This window comes from Solanum pennellii, chromosome 12 (genome assembly GCF_001406875.1).
Source record: "Solanum pennellii chromosome 12, SPENNV200".
Taxonomy (NCBI): Eukaryota; Viridiplantae; Streptophyta; class Magnoliopsida; order Solanales; family Solanaceae; genus Solanum; species Solanum pennellii.
This window is the reverse complement of record NC_028648.1, coordinates 2,059,387-2,083,661: the sequence shown is the minus strand read 5'-3', so window position 1 is coordinate 2,083,661 and position 24,275 is coordinate 2,059,387. Positions and strand designations below refer to the sequence as shown.

The window sequence follows — 24,275 nt, the reverse complement described above, 5'->3', positions numbered from 1 at the left end:
CGTGTTGCAGATTCAGAAGTTAAATTTGATCGACTCGACTTTAAGAATGAGTTCATATGAGTTCATATATATATTTATGTGGATCTCAATTTTTGTGAACCTAATTAATTCCTTGTTACTTGTTAGTTCGATTAGAAAGAATGACTCTTTTCTAGATTTAGAACAATTTTATTTTATTTTTACGCTTTATCCTTAATGAGATGCTTTTATAGCCACAGAAATGTAATTATGACACGTTTGGAATCATAAATTTAGAAAGTTTTTTTTCATATACCATGAATCCAATCGAATGGATTCACGTGAACTCGGACGGAGGAAGTAAAATTTAAAGATCGTAAATGGGATTGATAAATTCATTCTCGAAGACGAGAACTATGTTCGTCGCCACACCTCTCTCCAAGAGCTAACTCATATATACGACGATCGACTAAAAATGAAAGACTGTTGACATGAGAGAAGATAGGCGTAGAAGGACATAATTTAATTTAATTTTGATCTTTAATTTAATTTGGATTTTCCTCAATATTGATTCACCTAGAATGTATCGAACCAGTTACAATTTTTTTTTTAATATACATATCTTATTAGTTTTATTCTCTCTTATAAATTCGTAATGTGTAATAGTCAATGGAAGTTGCCTTCATTAAAAAAAGTTAGACTAATTTTGTCATTATAAAATATTATAACAATTTTACAATAAAATTATATTTGATGACCATATTTTTGACTGATAATCTAAAAAATCATGAAAAAACATATAGGCTACATCCGAAAATTCTTCAATATTCAAAACATTAAAGACAATATTTTATTTATTTATTTATTTTATACTATGATAAAGTTTAATTAAACGAACAATTTAAGAAAACAAATAATTATCTTTTAATATATTATTGAAATTTTATAATCATAAAGTGTACTATTAAAAATGAAATAAAAAGACTTTAAGTTAAAGTAAATTTAAATATAAAAAGGTGACCTATCCTTTGGAGAATAACTACGAAAAAATGTCATTATTAAATAAAATATTTCTCTTAAAAAATCAATTTTGAACACACACCAAAGGACTAGGATACTAGATGTTTATTTAGTCTTCTTCTTTTTGTTGATAAATTACATTTATTTAAAAATAATTTTAGTATGATTAAAAAAAAAGAAAAAATACGTAATAATTATAAACACACATAACACTAAATTTTATAACACTAAACAGATTAGGTTGAGTTTCAGAGGGATTAATTAAAACAAGTTAAATTTCAAATTCATTTATTTTATATGGATAAAAATAAATTGATTATAAATAGAGTCCTAGTATATTTTTTGCATTAAATTCATCAAACATTCAAGACATATCAAAAGCATTTTAACAATAAGAATCAAAGTATAGAATTGGAGCATATGGTACTCATAAAGATGCTACTAGTTATATATTTGTGCTACAATTCCGTGGTTAGAAATGTTAAATATCATATTTACGTAGCATATAAAATATAATTAGATAATTTGTGTAAATATATATAAATAATAACGATATTGTATCAAATAATTGTCATATATGTATTTAAGAATTTATATTGTAAGTTATAAATGCACTCTTTAATAATTACTAATATATGAAAAAATTAAAAGAAAAATACATCACATATTGGTGGATAAACAAGATAATCAAATATATTTAAAGTATTTGTGACCAAAACAATAGTATATATTGAAAATAAAAAATCCAATTTCAATTTCAATAAATTTGCCGAATACTAATCTAACAGGGCAATATCAATCCAATTAAAAATGAACCACATATATATTATTTTGAGTCGAAAAATTATCAAAATTCAAATTTATTTTAAAATATAAAATAATTAATATAACTAATTAGTAGATTAATACCAAATTTCAAGATAATATGAATACATATTATTGTAATTTTGATCCTAAATTATTTTGTCCTATTTTTAGTCAAATTATTATTTGAAAGTAAAGTTTTTAATAGGATTTTATTGAAATTTGTTTGAGTTTGGTCAAATTATTATTTGTATTTTATTAAAATTTGTTTTAGTAAACTCTCATCACAATAATGACAAATCTAATATAACAATTAGTAAAGAAAACTGCTAATAATATAAAGTTGTTGGACAAATCAGGTTTGTTTTACCCCTACCCAATTACTAATACTTTTAATTTTTTTTGTTACTAATCATGTTTTATTAACTATTGTAGTGATTAACGGCTCTTGGGAGATAATCAAATATCGATAAGAGAAGAACTGGTGAAGAAAGCTGAAAAGAAACTCAATGGTTGGGAAATTTTTGGGTTCAAATATATCATGAAGCTGCAGATTTACGCTTCAAATTTGCTAAATCATGCCTGTATTACAACACTATATTTTATCGGAATAAGATACAAGTAGCTCTTAGAATATGATTTAAATTAAGATTGAATCTTTTGGCTTACGTAAGCCGAAAGGGATACAAAATAACAAAACAAATGAAATTGGGATAATAGTTTGGTCATATTTTAGGTATCTTAATATACCGGAACATGGTCTAAGATGATGCTTAATTAGTTTTAGGGGAATTTCTAATGTATCTGAAATTGAATCTATATAATGTAACAAGGTCTAAGATGATCCTTATTACTTTTAAAGACTTTTGAATAGTGGATTTGAATGGACTCTACTTCTACGGAATTCCTACCAGCAGACTTCCCTGTACTCAAAGTGAATCGTCTAAGTGCTCTCCTTTGTCTCATTGTTTATCTCGTAATTATTCAATTCCATTCTCTTATCATGAGTTAATTTTTGGAATTAAATTAGATTTCAGTATCATGTTTTTACATGGCTTCAAACCCCATTTCGACTTCTGAGCCTACATGCTTAGTTGGGTGTATTAGAGTGAGTCAAAGTCCCACGTTGGTTGGGAACAGTGGCGTAGCCACATAGAAGTAATTGGACATACCCTTCATCAGAAAAAAAATGCGATATACACAAGTAAAATGATATTTAAAATTGTTAAATAATATATTTTGAACACCAACATAGCAAACTGCTATTTCTGAACACTCTTTATGAAATTTCTGGCTCCACCACTGTTTGGGAATGAACGGGTGATCTGTGTATGTGGAGTGCTCGTGTAATTTTCTCTTTATGAGCTAGCTTTTAAAGTTGAATAACGTCAGATGCCAATAGATATATACCGCAAGATATACACATACTATTTATGAAAGTTTTGAGAATATATATTTAGCCTTTTTTTCAAATATAACATTCTTTACTGTTATATATCATGAAGGGTAATGAAGACCCATTTTATTCAAACTATAGTACAAACATTGCTACTTTTACATGGACTACAATTCATCCTTTTTAAAAGGAGCATTATTTTTACCTATAAATAAAATTATAACATGTAAAAAGTTTATTTATTTAATTTTAATTTTATCAGCGATAACTGCGATAATTCGGAGTATACATGCAACTCTCAGCATACTTCACCAAATCTGCAGGCTGAGGCAGACGTGTCGCGACACCTTCACGTATATAACACGATCAGATCACTTAAAAGGTAATTATAAATGAGTCTATATAATGGACATTGACTTATACGAATGGTGTAACGTTTTTAGCGTTGTCAGTACATATAACTTAAATCCAATCAATACGTATGACGAAAAAGGAAGAAACGGGCTCACCGAGTTCATATGCTTTAGCAGCAACATTAGCTGCAATATGAGCTGAGATCTTTCTGATATTACCAAATGGAGGGTAAATCATCCCCTTGCCATAATGTTCCTCAGTTACTTGACCAGCCAACGCTTCCGCTGTTTCGCGTAAACAAAAATTAATACTAAAGTTTAAAGTCGAGAGGAGGATGTTACACGATGGACGATTGGGGAGGGGATCGACTTGTCCAAATTTAATCCAACTCGCCCATTTACCACCACTGATAGTCAAGATAACTCCCTATGTTTCAATTTGATTATCTAGTTTTAACTTGAGACGGAGTTTAAGAAAGTAAATGTGGCTTTTGACTATGTGGTACCGGGAACGTGAACATGACATTATGAAAAGAGAAAAGAGATCTTTGACTTAAGTAATAAGACGAACAAATTGAAATGGAAGAGTACTTACAAGCTGCTAAAAGCATGTCGTTGTGCACACGGATAGCGCCAGCCATGACCAAGCCAAAACCAAATCCTGGGAATATATAACAGTTGTTTGCCTGTGATATTGCACGAAAAAAACGTAAATTAACCATAGTCGAGTCGATTGTAATGGTACTTCACAAAAGGAATTTAAGCATATATACGCATTTGAAGACCTGGCTAGGAATGTGGAGTTTGTTGTTGTACTCTACTGAAGGGAATGGACTTCCACTTGCGAAGACGGCTCGACCCTTTTCATAAAACAATAAGAAACAACATCAACGTCGTGAGCGTTTAGTACAAGATTTAACCAAAACACAAATTTAAACTTTGATGGATTCAACGTTCAAGATTCTTATTAGCATTGAACTCGTTGTACTTTCGAAATGATGGTTTCAATTCACATATGTCTCCGTTACCATGAGTATTAGCTACTTACCTCACTCCAAGTGTAAGCTTCTTCAGCAGTGCATTCGGATTGTGCAGTCGGGTTTGAGAGAGCCATAATGAGAGGTCTCTGCGCAAATCATATTTTAATCCGTCAGCCTAAGAAATTTTCGATTGGAAGGAGAGGAAATGGAAAATCGCGGAAATGAAACACCTTGTTTATGGAGGCCATAGCCTCGATCACTTCCTTAGTAAATGTTTGTCCAACTCCAGACGTTCCGATTATGGCAGCTGGCTTAATGGCCTAAAAATATAGATTTTAGAAGCGTAATTACATACAGAAGGAGTTTAAAAGTGGTAATCATCGATTAGAGAGCTCAGCGATCAAACCTTAACAGTGTCGAGGAGATTGTTGACAGGTTCGTGTTCATGTGCCCAAGGTTTCTTGTGAGCTTGAAGTGATTCCTTTCGCGCGTTTACAATTAAACCCTGCACATAATCACTTGATTATATAGACGTCTGTGTAACCAATCATAAACCATGTTTTTTCTACCTTTGAGTCTACGAGCCAGATATTTTTACGCGCTTCCTCCACAGGGGCGTTTGACTACAGATAACAAACACAATTTATCAAGTGAAACATACTAAACGAGAATACGACTTTAACAAACCATTGGCAACCAAATTCTTTTACCTTCTTTGAAATTGCAAGTGCTATGAGTTCTGCTATACCAGTTCCAGCCTGTGATCACGAAGAGATCGACATGAGAACAATTTATAATGACTTTAAGATTATTTCAATATGATACATCCATATCTGTTATCGACACGAGTAGAGGAAAAAAAATTTATATGATTTCCGATGCATAATATCTCCTCCGGATATAAATCGGATATGTCATTGAATTGTTGTATTCTTTCCCTAAGTTATTCATTGCTACCATTTGTATCCATTTTTAGATGCTTTGGACAAAAAATTGAAAACTTGAATCTTCAAAAGAAAGTTCTAGCCTTACTTCTCCAGCACCGAAGAACAAGAACGTATGATCAGCTAAGGATCCTCCGAGCAGCTTAAGCGATGCAACAAGTCCAGCAAGTACCACAGCAGCTGTCCCCTGTAGCATTAGTGGGATCAGAAACTCGAACAAAAGCAAATGTCCGGTTATATAGGCCAAAAAAAAGCAACACACCTGTATATCATCATTGAATACCAAATGTGTGGTACCATATTTCGCCAACAGCTCAAAAGCGTTGTGATTCGCAAAATCTTCATACTGCACATGACGTCACAACTATCAGACGTTACTTGAAAGTCGATGTGGTCCACAACAAGTCTCAAACTACTAACCTGTACAAGAACTTTTTCGCCATAGTTTTGCTTCACAGCCTTCATGAATTCATCAAGAAAGTCGTAGTATTCCTACGAGAAGCAAAACAAATAGACATGTCTTGAGAACATGCTGCAAATCTCAATTTATATTTACAACAAATACGATACAAAGTTATGCTATTATAAAAGTGACCTTCCCGGTAGCTCTCTTTTGTCTGAGTCCAATGTAGAACTCGTCTTCCAATAGTTGCTCATTATTTGTTCCGACATCAATGGTTATAGGCAAACACTACACATTCGAGCAAACGACAGGTTGTTCATAGTTACAAAATTGTAGTTATGTATATAAGTTTTAACAAGTTTGATACCGCTGAAGGTCTGACTCCACCGAGTGCAGTATACAGAGCCAATTTCCCTACTGGTATACCCATTCCCTGTGACAATATAATACACAACAACAGACTCCAGTATAATTAATCCCGCAAGTGAGGTCTAGAAGGAGCAATGCATACGCAAACCTTACACCTACCTTTGTGGGGTAGAGAGGTTGTTACTGATAGACCCCCGATGACAAACTAATATAATATGTGTCGATGGATTACCTGGCAACCGAGATCTCCAAGTCCAAGAATTCTTTCACCATCCGTGACGACAATAACTTGTATTTTCCTTTCAGGCCAGTTTTTCAATACCTCAAGGATCCTCCCTCTGCAAAAAAATTAACCATTTTCATCTTTAGTCGAATTACTTTCATTACGAAGCAGTAAATACACTTTTCACTCGTAAAAGTACCATACTTTTCTTTCAAACTGATGTATAAACCCTGCGAACGCTTAAAAATGCTTCCATATTTTTGGCATGCCTCGCCAACAGTCGGAGTATAGACAATCGGAAGCAACTCTTCTACATTATCGATAAGAAGCTTGTAAAACAACCTTTCGTTTCTCTCCTGCAAATACAATACAAAAAAGAAAACAAAGGCAGAATGAGAAGGCTGGCTAAATAAAATACCATCAGGACGTCAATTTCACGTATGGCCTCTCAACTTTACCGCGTTATAACAGCAAAGTCACAAAAACCATTTTTTTTTGCCACATTCAACAAACTGAAATTCACCAACTATAACAATAACATTACATATTCCAGACGTCCCAATGTATATGTCATCTTTCAAATTTCGAAAGTCAAAACTTCTCTTTTGTCGACTCTCGAAATATGAACTATGTCATACAATCTTTACCAACTTTTGTGTTCTACAGAACTCTTGTAGCAGGTAAAGTTCAGTTACTTCAATCGAATAAAAAACTAGGCGACTTCACTATTGTGGTCTTATGGACTTACGAATGGATAAAGTTAAAGTGATCGTACGTGACAATGACCCGTGCCCCTTAATAGCAAAGCGCGATGCATAACTAAATTCGTAAGTCAAGCCTTTGTGCTTATAGTTTACCTCTAGTTCCATCAAGGCAACATATTTATTCAGAGGGACTTCATATCGACGAAGACTCTGCATAAGTCTTTTCTCCTGAAATGACATCAATAAACAAACTATCACGTGTTCATGCAGGGCTCACAAAAGGGCCACATTACACGGTATATAATAATGTACGATCCTACGTGAAACAAACATCAATAACTGATTCACGTACGACACAAATTCATGACCTATAGATCACTCTGGAATACCTGAAGCTCTTGAGGCATAATCGCGGGTGGAAGAAGGCCTCGCAAGTAATGAACATCTCTTTCGTTCTCCGTGAACGCGAGCCCTTTGTTGTAGCGCGGATCCCTCAACAAGTTGTAACCACTAAATTTTTTCCCAGCAAAAATATTAACAAATATACAACATTTTACAGACAAATTTGCTCATAAAAGATCACAAACTCCCAAAATGATCAGAAAAACTATTTTTTTCACAAACTTGCAACTCTTAATAATTCATGAATATGACACTAGAACAAAAATAATTTTTAGCGGCAATAAATATCGACATTAATAAAGAGTGTTAAAGCCTATACCGGCACTAGTACCGACACTAGTTAAGTGTCATTAGACAAATATCACTAAAGGCGTTAGGTACATATACAGAGAGTGTTAATTATCGCTAAAAATACATATTTAAAGATAATTAAGAATCAATTGCCACTAATAATTATCTTTGATGTAGTGTGATCTCCCTATTCAATGACTACAAGCTATGTTGCTCGGACTCTTCAGAAATGTCAATGGGTGAGAATCGAATTCTCCAAAGAAGTGTATTTTCAGAGAATTTGACACAGATACGACAACGAAAGCAAAGAATCCACGCAATTTAGATCACAAGTTTGTTGGTCAATAATATTTCTTAAAGATACCATTAACACACTTTACGCAGTGTAATCACCAATTTTTAAGTTAATTAATCAATCACTAACATTTTGTTAAGGTGTTAGTACGTTGAGAATCATTAGGTCTTAGGTTCAAATACATCGCTACTGACAATATACTATTAATTTTCTCTATTTCTTATAGGTCATTTCAGATTTCGAGTCAAACAAATTTATCTTTGACCACAATTTTTGTACATTGTCTTCTAAATAATGATTAATTATTATAATTTATTATATCATTCTGATTATATTCAAATATTTATCCAGATATTATTCAAAACGGTCAAATGAGAAAAAAAATAAAATTATGCACGTATTATTAGTATACTTTTTGGTATACTGAAAAATTAAACTTATTTATTATATTGACAAAAACAAAAACGTGATTTCACCGTATCAAGTAGACGGTAAATTCATAGGCACTTTAAAATAGTGTAGTTGGTTAATTATCGTGATTTACTATACTTTTTATTATTTAAAATTTTATTTTCTTTATTTCAATTTATTTATTTTTATGAAAAGACAAAAATAGTTTTATTTGATTAGTATTATTAACTATTGTTATCTTTAACGTATTACTATATTAAAACAAAGAAAGTATAAATTTCAAATATTTTTTTTTTACTATTTCTATATTCGAATTCAATAAATATATCAATAATCAAAATTTGACTCTTCAAAACCAAAACAATGTTATATATATAAATTGAGACAGAAGAAAATATACATGATCCTCATTGAGGAATAATCGATATTTATACAAGTGAAAGGAAGGATGACAAATCACGAATCTAATTTGAGACGTTCAAAAGCTGATACGAACAAAACAATTACCTAGAAACAACGAAAGCCCATGGAGTGATGAGTTGATCCTCCGTGGCACAATCTTCTCCGTAGATATCCTCAACACCACCTTCAACCGTTGATTTGGGTGACATGTCCAACACCGCTTCACTCTTCTTCTCCATCTTGCTATCCATTTTTTTCTCTAGTAAATTGTAAGTAATTTATTTTTATTTTGCTACATATATAATATAATAAAAAAATAGATTAGTATTATAGTACACGTACTCAATAAATAAATTATATACTTATCAATTCTTGATTCTTCCTTTACTTTGCCACATGTCTTTTTCTTGAGAGATGTGGATGATGATTTTGGCATTTTCTTTGGCATATTGTATATGGATGAGTTAATGAATTTTTTTATGAAACATACCATCTTACCATTTTAGAGTGTATGCTGATTTATAAGAATTTAATCGAAAAATTTTTTTCTTGTCAATTTTGCGTGAGTGTTAATTTATAAATATTTTGATAATATAATTTTGAATAATTAACTATGAAATTCGTCATAGGAATTAGAAGAGTAGCTAGCGTATACAATCTCACAAGAATAAAGATATATAAATTATAATACATTACATAACAACATAAATGTTTGAATCTCTCTTATTGATTACAGTTTTAAAAACCTTTTTAACAGAGTCAATTGTTACATGAACTATGAAAATTATTCTAAAGTATTTTAAAATAAAATGAAGACGATTTCACTTTATTGAGTATATATCAACTAGAGTATTACTTTTTACTTGTCTTCAGAGTTGGAGTCAGAATTTTTAATAAGAGGGCTCAAAATCTGTAAAAATAAATAGCCGAAGGAGGTTCAAAATCTGCTATATATGCATATAAATTTATTTTAATCATATATAAATAATATAATTCTTCGCCGAAGGGGGTTCAAATGAACCCCTTCCACGAAGGTAGCTCCACCCCTGCTTGTATTGTATTTCGTAATGCTTTTAGTTGCAAAAATTAATATTATAGTGATTATAAGACATTTCAGGTTAAAATAATATTTTTTTAAAAAATTAATTATTTAATAATCTTATAAAGCTAATATTAAAACATGACTGATTTAAATTGATCTGAATTAGATAAAAGTAAGGAATCAAAAATAACTATAAATTTAATTGTTTACGATTTATAAAATTATGATTACGTCAATAATAAAATTTCAAAAATATGTAAGATACTAGCAATAGACTATTAAGAAAATTTTATTAATTAATAGTAATTATAAATACATAATTTTCTTATATTCTACCTAGGGTCATGTAATCAAAGGATACTAGAATCTCACCTAGTCTCATCGAGACAACACAAACAGTTGACAATACTTGAAATTATCATTGGAGGATAGTTTTGACTTTTGAGGCTTCTAATTTTGAATATTTATTAGTCAATTTATAAAAATTAAACGATTTTCTCAATTTTTTTGTGGGTGTCCATTCATAAATATTTTAGCAATATATATATATTTTTTCCAAAATTTCTATATAACAATATAGGGGAGCAGTACGTATAACCTCATCATAATTTCCACTATTTCTTTAGCATGTAAGAGTCATTCAACATGATTTTTTCAATTTTTTGTATGGTTTACTATTCTACTTTCTACTTGTAAATAAAAAAATAGGGCAAAATGAAGAATCAAATCAAGCATTTAGCTAAAATAGAAAGAATAAAATGCATTACTTATATCTAAGTTCAAGTACATATAGAATAAATGTTATTCAAAGAATATTATATACATATGTTTCTGTTCAGTTTAACTTTTTTTATTCTAATGCTAAACCAAATCAAGGGTGGTTGTTTTTTCTTTCAACAACCAAACTAATCAAACCAAATCACAAGTCGATTTGATTTGACTTTACGATTTGTCTTACACATCCCTATACATGACAAACTATAGCTCAAAGTGAAAGTGAGGTATTGCATATCGAACTATAGTGAAGGAGATACTATCATATCTTTATTATCTACTACGTTACAAATAAATGCAATAGATGGTGAAATATCGTCATAGTCCTCCATAGAGATTTGAGTTTTCGGAAGTACCAAAAATTGCCTTGTGGCGGGATTATAAACATAGTAATGAATCTTTTTCACCTTGCAAAGGATAAAACCATTCGATGTTGCAACAACATGTGCATTGCGATGAAAAAAATTGTGTAATGAATTATTAAAAGTTGCATCAATAAGTGAATGATCCGACAAGCAGAATCGTAAGTCACATTTAATAAATGAATGTTGACAAAAGAAACCAACTAGATGTGGTTTTTGGTTCCATCGTCTGCTAAGAAGGCAATCAGTAATGTATTTTTCCTAGGTTTTGGATACACATTTAAACTTTAGCAGAGATTTTGAAGGCAAATAATCCAATATTTTTATCATTATATCCTCACAAAGCTCATACTTTGCACACTTCTTTCTCATCTGAAACACACGATTCATACTCGAAAAAATTTCAAAATAGAATACTGTATACTAAAAATTATAAAGAAATATGAGTTTTCTTTTTTCTTTTGTTAGCAGAGCAGATTCATTTGAATGAACTAATTAGTAACATTGCTATATTTATAGAAGTATAAAAACCAAATTAAACTAGGAATATAACTGTTTTAACTAATAAATCTTAAGTACATAACATAAATAACAAATCCTAATCAAATTAGGATTTCTACTTCAACTTTAAATTATTATTTTCAAACAAAAGGAATTTTTTGGAAAAATTACATAAATTAATACATTTTAAAAAATAATTACTGATTTTAGAGATTTATTAACATTTATAGCAATACTGTGATAAATCTGTAATAGAGTTCAATTAGTTTAAAGTGGGAGACAAGAATACTAACACAATAAAAGCATATAATACACTATATTGTCAATACATATATTTACATGTTAGACACTTGTTTTATTGATCCTTAAGTTCAATAAGTTATGTAATATAGAAGGTGACATAGCCATTACCTTTTGGTTATGTTCCTTTGCATGAAGCTCAGCATGAAGCCTGCAAAGGGCTGCACCTGCAACTTTCCATGCAAAACCACACTTTCTAACATCGCCTATAGCCTTCGCATAATCATAAGTCACGCGATAAATAGCAAGTGCATCGTTATATATGTCCGTTGTACTCCTTATGCTCTCCTCCATATCCGGTGCTTCATATAACAGCTGCATGAAAATTTGAAAAATCAAGGGAGAGAAATGAACACTCATAGTGGCTTTTGGATTAAGAAAATCTATTGCATCGATGAATCGTGGGAGAGGAAGGAGGAATGGGATCGGTGAGGATTGAACTCGCGATTTGTCTTGAAAATATCCACCTATACCACTAGATTGTGCTATTCGCGTTTGGTTTCTTACAAGAGAGAATGTCCAAATGTACCCATTTTTTATACGAAATATCTAGTTTTACCCTCATCTAATACTTCGTTTGGTTTGGAACAAGTTATCCCAGGATGGGATAACTTATCCCACCATTTATATGGGATAAGTTATCTGATCACTATGGTATAAATGGTCGAATAAGTTATCCCAAACATGGCAACCAAAGAAGACACAAATTTTATCCCATCACTATTTTCTTATTCGATGATTATTTAGTTTTATCCCTCACACCAAACGACCCCTAAGTCTTGCCAGTAATGGAGCTCCAGATTGAACCGACTTATCCTCAGCTAAACTTAAGTTAGGATACCGATACACACTGGAGCTCTATATTGGGGCCAAGGGTAAGTATGACTCCTAAGGTGTGAATGACCCCCAAGTATAACAAAAGGTAACATTAATATTCAATATAGTAGAGGGTATTTTTCACCTTTTCACCTTCTTAAAATGATTGTTGAAGGTTGTTATGGACCTTCGAACCTAATTCAATCCTAAAAGCTAGCTTATGAGGTGGGCCGATGTGGTTATCAACAAAGAAATTTTCAAAGCTTGAGAAAAGAAGGTTTTACCTGTTTGTACTTTTTAATAACCTGGTCAGCTAAGTCATTTTTCGATTCACTGCTGGTGTTCAGTGCTTCCTTCATCTCAAATCTGTACTTTCTGTACCTTTCTTCCCATAACCTCAAACATGTCTCAGGGATTCCAACCTCAAAAGCCGGAAGTTTCTTAATTTCTGGACATACAAAATACAATATGTCAAATGCACAACCAGAAAGCAATTGCAATATTCAATCAGTATATGGATCAAACACTTGCCTACAGCAACTGGTTCTTCAGCTTTAAATTTCTCAACTCGGTCATAAATTTCTCCTAAGACAGAGGTAGAGTGATAACTTTCTTTCTTTTGCAAGAAATGCGGAAACTTGTCTACTTTCAACCTCTTTGGGATGTAGACCTTGGATAGAAGCAAGAGCGGTAAGACAAGAATTTGATAACTCAACAAAATTAAAAACATTAACAAAAACATATCGAGGAAGACCAAAAACACAGCTAAAGTATCCTGGTTATTCGAGTTACCTACTTTATAGTTCAGGTTTGAAACTCGAAAAAGGGATACTTTAGGTGTGTTTTGACCATTAAATCAAAAATGTTCAATCAATATCAACTCTAGCTTTAGAAGCAAGAGTAGATTGTCAAATCGCTTATGGACTAGATGTGCATATTTTTCTTCAAAACATGTTTAGTAAATCTGAAGTTTTCAGGAAAGAGAGGTATCAAACTAATAGAAAAGATTTAGGGAACAGAATAGTAGAAAAGATTCACTTGAGTATATGATTGTCACAATAAGGTCTATCAAAAAGAGATAAGGTTAAAGAAAGTAACCTTATTCCCACTTTTTGGGGCGTCTATAGCGTCATAATACAAATCAATCAACTCGAACAACTTTTCTTTCACTGACTTTGTCTCTTCATTCTCTATGGTGTTATTTTTCCCCAATATCAGAAGTCTATCCATGAGTGCATACCAGTTAGCAGAAGCATCAGCCATGCTATAGCTGAAAGAGTAAACCAAGTGAATAAAAGCGAAACACGAGCATTTGTTTTAATGTAGTAAAAGCCAGAGGTGGATGGAGAGTAGAAGTAACGGGTACAACTGAACCCAGTACTTTTGACACAGAATATAAATATATGTGTAAGGTTCATTAAAAAATTTCAAACTAGTAACTATGAAACCATAATTTTAGAAATGCAATGGGTTCAATGGTAAGAATTCAAATGTTGAACCCATCGCTCAGCGATAAATGAGCAATTAATTCAGGATCAGGATCGATATATACAACAGAAATCTTAACCAGGTTAAATTAAAACAACTTATCAAAAAGATTGTGCCTTTCAGAGAAGTGTTCCACAGTCATCAGATGTTCATTAGCTCGGGGACTTCCCGACTCCCAAGGATGAGCAACTTTTACCATTCAGATATACTGGAACTGTGTGTTGCACTCTTCACCAAGGAGACATGTTTTAGACAATATCAAAGAGACTATTCTAACTTTGAAAGGCAAAAAAGGGCATTCTATACATACTTTGGCATCCTAGTTTCTAGAAATGTCTGAAAGAGTTCATGCTCCCTTTCCTCTGCAGAGAAGTTGTTGGGCTCCCTATGCAATGCCTTTGGTGTTGAATGGATTCGGCTCCACGGTCTACTTGCAGTGAAATATTTTAACAGCTGAAGCATAAAACATAACATGCGCAAATTGGACGGAACTCGTTCAGTATTTTCATTCATTCAAGAAATAATATGACCTAACAATATGTTCTTTTTTCTTTTAATTGTCATTACTAGATGGGCATGTTAGGTGCAAATGGAGGTTTAATCTGAGGCAGTTCAATGAAATCATTAAGCAAAGAAATTAGAACAATTAGTCGGTAGTAGAGATAAAGTTGACCTGGGGGTTTTGAGAGACCCAATATTTATCTCCATCAAAATCACCATTAGCAATTTCAGTGGCCGCTGATCTCGGACCTTTTGTGGAGAAAAATATTCCATATTTAGCATTTCCAACTATGTCTCCGAGGTTCTTCACAGGGACAGCAAGTAGCTTATGGATATCACCAAAATGAAGTCCAGGATTCCTGTATACTAATACCTCTCCAAATATTTGCCCATGTTCACTGCATAAAATGTCATAGTTTTACTTCGTAATTTCCAGCTAAAAATACAGGCTCTGCAACCTTATCATCAGACTAATGAGCCAATGTGCAATGATAAGATAGATTGTAACAATCAACGGGTAAGTTGATAATGAGTGCATCAATGAAATAGATTCTACCAATCAGCTTTCACCAAACTACTTCAGAGTCATACTGATTTTCCACAGACGACTATTTTTTTAAGATAGAAATCTGAATGGGTTAATACATAACCTGCCCCTTAAACTTGCCGGATACTCCATTTAGACTCTCGAACTAAGCCTTGTTTCAATTGAATACCTCAATGAAGTGTTCCATTTAGACACTTTCATTCAATTTTTTGAACTTTTTGTGTGTGTTCTCATTCATCCATTAGATAGTCACATAAAATATGTCATTTCCTTTAATTATATACATTTGCCTAAACAGGCGATAAATTCCAAGGAATTTTATGCTTGAGGTTGATGCGTATAATTAAAGGATACGACATATTTTATGTGGCTAACTAAACCATCTAATAGACAAATGAAAACACACGGAAAATTTTTTTTCAAAAATTCAATCTTAACTGAAAACTTCACACTTGATTAGAAGTTGACAGCGTCATCACAAAAAAGTTTTTTTTGGTGAGTCGGCAGGATTGGACGATAAGGATCATATAAGATATATATAAACAGTGTCCTTACAGAATAACACAGACTTCATGGGGATTTAAAGTATCAGTGGGATCAGCTGTCCCCATTAGATAGAAAGTATCAGCAATAGGAAGTCTTCCTCCCTTGAGCCCATTTCTTTCTTCCTTTGCCAGGGAAGATAAACAACACCAAAGATACGGTTCAGTAAGAGGTACTCCAGCCATTATCATACTTGTGGCAGTAGAGGCGTCATCACGATCTCTATGGTTTACCGCAACTGCATGGCAACAACCAGTAAAACAAAAAATTAAGGGTCTGATTTGGTAAAGCATTCAATAGAGACTTGGAACAGAGTAATGCATATTAAGATCAATGCAGGTAAATGAATGCTTTCACTAAAACTTCAGCACCAAATCTGCAAAGATGGCATCAGAAGGTATATAAGAAGTGATTGGTTTTATGCTATGTTGCTCGAGTTCTCGAACAATGTCGGAGGGTGTGTGCCAAATCCTCCAAAATAATGCATTTTGGAGATCTGACATCGGTGCAACGGTACTTTTAGAGGATCCGAGCAACATAGTTTCTACTTTCTAGGATTTTTAGAAAAATGGTAATGGCACCAGATTGTTAATTGTTCATACAAACATGTCATGCTTTCAAGAGATCAGTTGAAATTTTGAGAACAAAAATGTCACCACATGCTGAAATATAATCCAGATTGCACACAAGTTAAAAATTGTCGCATAACAACATCTGAAGGTCAACATTTCTCCATGTACATGCTAGATTATAAACCATAAACAGCTGCAGAGAGACTTAGTTTTATTATCATTTTTTCTAAACTAGAATTACCTTTTAGTGCCGTCACCTCATCTGAGTATAACCTTTGTGTCTCCTCCAAAGTATTATTGAGTATATCGTAGAAATACTCCACGGGAACACCTCCATAGGTCAGCAGAGCAATAAGAGTTCTTGATAGATAAGTATTCCTAGGTTTAAGACTGAAAGAAGAACATAAGAGGTGTCAGTTGCAGCAGTTGATATACCTGAATTGACTGTAACTACAGAAATTTTAACAGAAAATTCTGTAATACAAAGATAGCATGGAAGAATTTTTTTTAAAAAACAATCATTGGAAAAGAGATATGTCCATTTTTAGAGCCAGTTGTAATAGGCAAGTTGATCCTTCAATCTTCATAAAAAAAACTCTAGTGGTAAACCTTGTTTTACTTTCTTTTTTATTAGGAAACCTTTTTGCTCTTTTAATACTACAAAAATCTCACAAAACAATTCACCTCTTTCACTTGGGATTCTACTGTGACGGGTATGACAATCGGTCCCCTAAGCAATAAAAATACAGACTTGATTTCTATCAGTAATATTGTGGTTCTTCCAACCTAGTCTTTCCTTACTGGTATTTACTAACTACTGACATGCATAATTAAATATTTTCACTCATATATGCACATGTATTTGCACGCTTTACTACAATATTTCTAAAATAAGACAGGAAGGGTCACGAAAGTAACATTTCAAATTTCATGGTCAAAAGAAGATCCCTACAATGAACTTTTTATCTTTCTATTAACAGAAATATTGAATTAACTAAAAACTACCATATACCTGGGTGTATTTATTTCCAACGAGTTAAACATTTGAGCTCTTGACAATCTTGGATCTGCCTCGACCTTGATCATTGAGGGCCTAATCTGAATTGTGCGCCGTGGCAGCTAATATTTAAAAACAGAACATTGTATCCATCAGGAAGTTCACTTAGAGAGCAGAGAAATTAAGGGGCATTTAAGATAAGGCTGCTTCAATAAGGCCATCGCACAGAAGTACGCAATTAAGTTTAAGATATTAAGCAACGCCATTTCAGGTGGAGCAGAATATGGTTTTAGTACCTTTTTATTGACTAGAAGGGTTCCCTTTACAGCAAGACCATTGTAGAATAGACGGCACTGCATCAACAGAGGCTAAACAGACAGAGAAGAATGAAAACTAATCAGCTAAGAACCAACCTGACCATGTTAATGATGAAAATTTGCTAATTGCAGCGGTCTGGGATTCCAAATCAATTGTTGTAAACATCAAAAACATTTACCGGTTCCCCACTCTGAAATTCCGCCTCTCCCAACTCAGATGAATTCTCCCCAAGTTTGACACCATTGGTATATCTCTGAAATTGTTAGTTAAAAAATTAATGGGAGGTTCTTCAAGAGAGAAGGAAACAGATACAAAGAACTGAACAATGAATCTGTCAGATACTTTAAATGAATACAAGCATGCAAGAGACAATTTCTTGTGCACTGTCTAGTGCCTACAACCAAAGAAAATCAAGGGAATAAGAGAATTCAAATGAATTTAGATAAAAAAGTATATGAACTACCAATATATTTTTCCAATTTCAGCAGCTCCCTCCGTCAATTTGTTTGTTTGGTTTTGACTTGGCACGGAGTTTGAAAAAGTAAAGAAGACTTTGGAATCTTGTGATCTTTAACTACATAAAGATATGTAGAATGCACTAAAATGCCCTTTAATCTTATGGTCTTAAGCATGCCATGTGGAAAGTTGGACTTAAAGAGTTGCAAAAAAGGAAAGAGGCATTTTTTTTAACGGATTAAAAAAGAAAGTAAGACAAACAAACTGAAACGAAGAGAAAACTACATTTCATCTGCTTGCCTGATCGAGAAGCTAGATACTGGTCCTCAAGTGTTTATGTTATTTAATTTCTCTAAGAACTTTGTAGATGAGCTCACAAAAAAATAATTAGTATTTCCAATGGCTACAAGATCAAATGCTGGAACAGCAAAGATATGGGAAGTTCAACAAGAAATCACTTGCTTGATTTTTTAAATATTATTGATCCCCTCACTTGAGAATTATTCTTTCTTATATGACCTTGAGACCCTCAAGGGATTGCTTTAAGTTTATTGATGTTTATACAGTGGCTTCTGCCCAGAGATGTGAACTTGGATACTTCAAATTAGATAAGGAAGTAAAATGCCTCATTATGAGTTGCATGGTTAATGAGATAAATTAGAAGGATTGCGTCTTTATTCCTCATTATGTGCTTCTTGGGCCTCTATTCTTGAAAAGAGAGCACCTACTTCATTGATTAGGTTTTACTGGTTCTTAATGCTATACAAAAGCATAATCAACCTCAAGAAAATGCTTAGTGAACTGGGTTTAATCAGATTACCTCTAAGTTGGCACACTTATGCTTCACATTGAAAAAATCTTGAGGACACTTTCTTGCCAAGTCTTCTGAAATATATCCAGTCCCATCTGTGTGTATAAGTGGTTTCCCATCTTCATCATAGATAATTCGTCCACTCTTATCCTACAATTTTTTTCCCAAAGGAGGAGGCAATTAAATGATAAAGAGAAGTCATTATCTTGAGACCATGGAAAGAGAAACTATAAAGAGATGGCATATACATGGAGAGAGAAACAGCAAAGAGTATGCATGATTATATATACACATATTATATGTTTGATAAGTAATATACATGACAATATATATCTTCAATTCTGTCAATATTCACTGAATTCAGATCAACTTGAAGCTTTACTGTCGTGGATAAAATTAGGGAGAACCTGCATTATCAGAGTAACTATTCACTTCAGAAAGAAAGACAGCAAATATGCAATAAATATTAAAAAGTCAAAAGAATCTGGGAAATAACAAACCTGGCCATGTATTTAGCCATGCTAGAGACCATGTGTACATGCATGAAATTGCACCTTGCTTCATGGACCATCTTGTCATGCAAAATGTAAGTTTCATTTTCATAAGGATTAAGAGATTCCATTCGAACAAAGTAGCATTTGACAGAATCGATCTTTTCCTCTTTGTCCTTTGAACTTCTCTTCTTCCCGTCATCCTTATAAACTGTTCAAATACCACATTGACACAAAACCTCATTGGCATCAAACACTTGAAAACAGAACCTCTCAGGTACTTTCACCCCTGATTTTGAGTACAATAATGAGAATGACAATTCTATTTATTGGTAACATGAGAAGTTCCATCAAAAAACTACTTGGGAAAACAAGATCCACATTGACACAGGACAAAAGAAGGCCATAAGACAGGAATTTCTTTTAATTACAAGTTGTAGATAATAAGCAAAAGATTTGCCCTCTAAGTACATTATTTTCATGTTACAGAAGACCATCAGACTTGAATGGGAGCAAATGTTGGGCCTTATGCCCAATATATCTATGCTGTAGTGACACATATGTTAGATGAATCTACTATCATTCAAGAAGAGACAAGATTATATATGTTCTTATATTTGTGTTAAAAGAAATATCAGCAGCACTCAAGCTCAACAATAAATGGACTTGGCCACATGCATTCCAAAAAAAATTCACAAAATGTAACGTCCATCGGCAAAACTATCTAAAATTACAGAAAGAAAGGCAAATTCTCTTATATTTCCAAGACAAGGTAGGAATTTTGAAATACTTTGTCGACATATGTATAAGGTAATTACCAAAAAAGCGATAGCGCCTCAAACCAACAAGAATTCCATTCTGAACAATCTCTTCTGGACACCCTGGGGTGTTTTGCTCAAACTTGACAATCAATACATTCTCATCTCCTAATGAATGTTGCAGATGGGTTCTTTCTGCTTTCAGGTAAGGACCCTGAGGAGGAGGGAAATAAAACAAGTCAAGAAATGGATATTAATGCTTAGGGAAACGTGATGAACTGTCCAAAGTGAATGAATGCTGCCCACTCCTTAATTAATATAGGCATTACATTTATTTCTTTCGGGCTCTTGTATCAGTATCAGGAGACGGCAAGCTTCAGTAGTTCTATATTCAACTTTTGATGCCTACAAAGCTTAAGTGAATCATTCACAGCCTAGTGCTACAGAAATCAAATATTTACATAATGCAGTATTTACTGGAGTCCGAAATCTTGTTCAGCCAATTCAAGCACAGGAATAGCGTAAAAAACACTTTAAAGGCTAAAGGAGTTATCTTGAATAATTTTTAATCACAAAAAGTTATGAACCACAAGAATGACAAACCTTAAAAGTATAGCTTCGATCCGAATGGACATGGCAATGATAAAGATGAGTCCTTCCTGAATCCCAATCAAGATACTGAAAGACACCGATACAAGGCAGTTCTTGGATTAATAGTTCAATAGTTAAGACTTAAGAGACAATTATGTGAGTACCTAGACCAAGGTATTACTAGTCTCTTATTTGTGGACACTAATGATAAAAAGAAATACATCAAAAGCAAAAATGTAATGACAGAAATATAAGTTCATAGTCTTTAACTCTGGTAAAAGGACATCAGTGGTTGGGACCAAGACCTTAAATCCGAACTAACTAAAAGATTAAAACAGACTATACAAGTGTGGTAATTGAATGGAAAATCACCTGCACCCGTTTATTATGTTCACAAAGATGACCATATTTATTCCAAATATATGACTCAAAATGAGACATAGGTTGATATATCATATCCAAAATGTCACCAATATCATGAAGCGTGATTACATCTTCTACCTTCCTCCTGCAAACGCATACCAAATCAAATACCAACTTGTAGCAATATAGAAGTCACAAAGTAAATATTTGAATAAATGCTAAATTTACCTCCCAATGTAGTTTAGAATCAAAAAGAATTTCCTGAATTCAAGCTTATTGAGTGCCAGCAACTGTTCACTTATTCCTCGTGTGCTGGCCCTGTCTCTGAATTTAGATGGACTAGGATCGTAATGACATCTTTGAAAGCTAGTTGTCACTGGACTCATTGGAGGTGATGGTATTCGTGGAGCTGATGTAGGAGAATCAGATGCTTCACCTACTATGTCTGCAGGCATTGGAAGACCATCATTGGTAAACTAGAATTTTTGAAAGGTCTGAGTATGTTTACATGTTGTGTTGTTCGGACTCTTCAAAAGTGTATATCGAATACTCCAAAAGTAGTGCATTTTGGGAAATCCAACACGGGTTCAACAGTTTTTGAGGGTCCGAGCAACATAGTTTGCATGTAGAGTTGTAAATATGCAAAAAGGGAAGAAGAGACCGCAACCAATAAAAAGTTTGAACAAGTTCTTCATTAAGCCTAAACTATTGTCCAGATATATACTCGATTTATACATGAATAAACAATACTGGAATTATTCTTTAGATACTACCTATTGTAAGGACATTTGCATCTTTAGATACTTTTATTCATGTATTGCTAATACATGTATTACTTATTCCACCTTCTATTCCGCAAAAAATAATACATAAATCCTCATAACTTATTCCAATATTAGTTATATAACATTTACTTTCCAGTATTAAAACCTGCATATTTTGTATGAATTTTAATACCAAAATCAACTATGGTATAAAGCAATATTGATTATATATCAAGCTTACTTATACCTCAAACCTAATGACTGTTAGTACCTTACAATTTAGTAGGTAGTTGTGTTTGCTTTTCTTTTCTATCTTTTTGTTACTATCAACATTTGTCTATCAAGTACAATAAATCTGAAGATATTCTTAGACCAGAGACTTTTGAGTCGAATAGATGGAAGAAGGGGCATTTTTAACCCAAAAAGAAGGGGCGACTTTAGTATTCCGCACGGAATGATTAATTTCCAGTTAAGCAAAGTGATTGCATTCTTCTGTCAAACGCTCGTATTTAAGTGGAGAAGTGTATTGGAACATAATTATTAGTATTGACTACTGAGAATAATTAAATAAGTAAAACTGAGCTATCTCTAACAACTCGGCTTTTAGATGAATTATCCCACAATTGATATGGTATCAAAGTAGCCATAGATTTTTTGTTTGAATCTTATTGCCACCTTATCAAAAAGAATTTCCACATGCTTGATCCATAATAAAGAATCGAGCTCACACGTGAAGGCAGGGTGAAGCTAGAGGGGGGCAGGAGGTTCCTAGTCCCCTTAACCAAAAAAGTACATTGTAAGTATAAAAGTATATAATTGGTTTTTATCTATATGTAGCAGGAGTAGATATTGAGGCTTCTTAGTTTTCTTGTGGATTTACTTCCTTAAATTTAAAATAATATAATGAAATCATGCCACCATCGAATAATATGTTGAGAATATAATTAACTAAAAATATCTCCATAATAATAACTTAAACTTCTAGATGAAATAATCATACACTTCAATAATGATCCCAAAATTTTAAAAGTCGTGATTAATCGTAAAGGTTTTGTCCCGGAAGAATTTGTCAAACACTAACAAAAACTCTTCTACCAAACAACAAACTGACTAATGCTTCCTAAAGGAGCTCTCTTTGTATTATTGACTTTTTAAGTTTATATTCATATAAGGAGAATCATATATGTATCTTTTGGAACTCTTAAATAGGAAATAAACATAAATTACTTAATAAGCTAACTAGAATTTTATGTATTGGAAATATATTTTTTATCTTTCCAAACTCTTATATATAATAAAATGTATCCCTGTTTTTCTAAGAACAAAAATGTTCATCTTCTTCTTAAATTTCATAAAAATAACTTCTTTATAATTTTAATATATTGTATCCAAAACAAATACATATTATAAGGTTATGGTGTAAATAACCAATTTCTCTAATGCTAATCAGTTAACATAATTTAACCATCTGCAACAAGCCAAAAAATATACAAAAATAGAAAAACATGCATGCAAGTTCAACATTTATGTATTTTAAGCACATTTAAATTTGTAAATAAAAAAAATTATCATTTTATCATTACACTATGCAAATTTTTTTAAAAAAAATTAGGAAACTTTACCTCTATCCTGAAAAATCGGCCGATTTTTAGGTGAAAAATTGACAGAAGAACAAGAGGAATTTTGAGAAGACAGTGAATTTCTTCGAATCTGAGGCGAATGATAAAAACTTTCAGCAGAAGGAACTGGTTGTTCATAATTTTGCTTCTGATAAAACTGTTGAGTTTCCGATTGATAGTATTTTTTCGCCATGAAAACAATGAATCCACTTAGGGTTTTTTTGATCTGACATTTTGAGATTTCGTTCAAAATATAAAGCGAACGTTCTTCTCCGATTGCTACAAGGAGTCTTCGTACTGTATCATCTGGTGAATTTTGTCGCTCTTTTTTGCAGATTTGGTTGATCATTTGTTGTACTGAAGGTGGAAGTTCAACTTCTTCATCGTTGTGAGAGTAAAAATCTGCCATTTTTGCTGATTGAAGTGAAGAAAACTGGGATTTTTGAGAGAGAAGTTGAGGACTGTGTACAGTGGGAAATGTTTTAGTGAAGCTCAAATAAGTTATTTTCCCGCTCAATATTCGATATTCATAGTATTTCAAAATTTTATTTATATTAAAATCAGACTAAATTGAAATCAGACATATATTGAGCACAAGGTTGGTAATAAAGAAAAAAAACTTATTTTCAAAAATTCAAATTTTATTAATGTAGAAATTAATTACTTAGATATTTTTGAGTTTGTAATATTACGTATTTTATCATAT

The 24,275-nt window shown here is 32.5% G+C and overlaps 2 protein-coding genes across 2 annotated transcripts; both read right to left on the bottom strand.

Annotated features, from left to right (window-relative positions):
- Nucleotides 1–3,284: 3,284 nt before the first annotated feature.
- Nucleotides 3,285–9,210, bottom strand: LOC107006688 (NADP-dependent malic enzyme). Its single transcript, XM_015205205.2, has 19 exons — nucleotides 9,061–9,210; nucleotides 7,544–7,664; nucleotides 7,308–7,382; nucleotides 6,655–6,806; nucleotides 6,460–6,565; nucleotides 6,226–6,291; nucleotides 6,051–6,146; nucleotides 5,876–5,947; nucleotides 5,718–5,801; nucleotides 5,544–5,642; nucleotides 5,222–5,269; nucleotides 5,081–5,134; nucleotides 4,918–5,016; nucleotides 4,742–4,831; nucleotides 4,580–4,657; nucleotides 4,317–4,391; nucleotides 4,127–4,217; nucleotides 3,688–3,816; nucleotides 3,285–3,525 (listed from the first exon to the last, which is right to left on the bottom strand). Exons 1-19 carry the CDS (start codon nucleotides 9,204–9,206, stop codon nucleotides 3,437–3,439), a joined length of 1,770 nt encoding a protein of 589 aa, XP_015060691.1. The 5' UTR covers nucleotides 9,207–9,210; the 3' UTR covers nucleotides 3,285–3,436.
- Nucleotides 9,211–11,920: 2,710 nt separating this feature from the next.
- Nucleotides 11,921–23,978, bottom strand: LOC107005181 (probable RNA-dependent RNA polymerase 5). Its single transcript, XM_015203705.2, has 19 exons — nucleotides 23,573–23,978; nucleotides 21,415–21,631; nucleotides 21,196–21,331; nucleotides 20,836–20,910; nucleotides 20,293–20,446; nucleotides 19,484–19,685; nucleotides 19,303–19,390; nucleotides 18,993–19,133; nucleotides 17,895–17,969; nucleotides 17,695–17,766; nucleotides 17,414–17,520; nucleotides 16,643–16,791; nucleotides 15,842–16,067; nucleotides 14,912–15,137; nucleotides 14,549–14,691; nucleotides 13,849–14,020; nucleotides 13,282–13,420; nucleotides 13,035–13,198; nucleotides 11,921–12,249 (listed from the first exon to the last, which is right to left on the bottom strand). Exons 1-19 carry the CDS (start codon nucleotides 23,976–23,978, stop codon nucleotides 11,977–11,979), a joined length of 3,165 nt encoding a protein of 1,054 aa, XP_015059191.1. The 3' UTR covers nucleotides 11,921–11,976.
- Between the last annotated feature and the right edge of the window lie 297 nt (nucleotides 23,979–24,275).

Coding starts and splice junctions, on each gene's coding strand:
- LOC107006688 (XM_015205205.2), bottom strand. CDS start 9,206: ATGGATAGCAAGATGGAGAAGAAGAGTGAAGCGGTGTTGGACATGTCA. Junction 5,017..5,080: donor TCTGGCTCGTAGACTCAAAG/GTAGAAAAAACA, acceptor GATTATGTGCAG/GGTTTAATTGTAAACGCGCG. Junction 4,832..4,917: donor ATCTCCTCGACACTGTTAAG/GTTTGATCGCTG, acceptor CTATATTTTTAG/GCCATTAAGCCAGCTGCCAT.
- LOC107005181 (XM_015203705.2), bottom strand. CDS start 23,978: ATGGCAGATTTTTACTCTCACAACGATGAAGAAGTTGAACTTCCACCT. Junction 21,632..23,572: donor GCCGATTTTTCAGGATAGAG/GTAAAGTTTCCT, acceptor CAATGCCTGCAG/ACATAGTAGGTGAAGCATCT. Junction 19,391..19,483: donor ATGGCTAAATACATGGCCAG/GTTTGTTATTTC, acceptor CTGATAATGCAG/GTTCTCCCTAATTTTATCCA.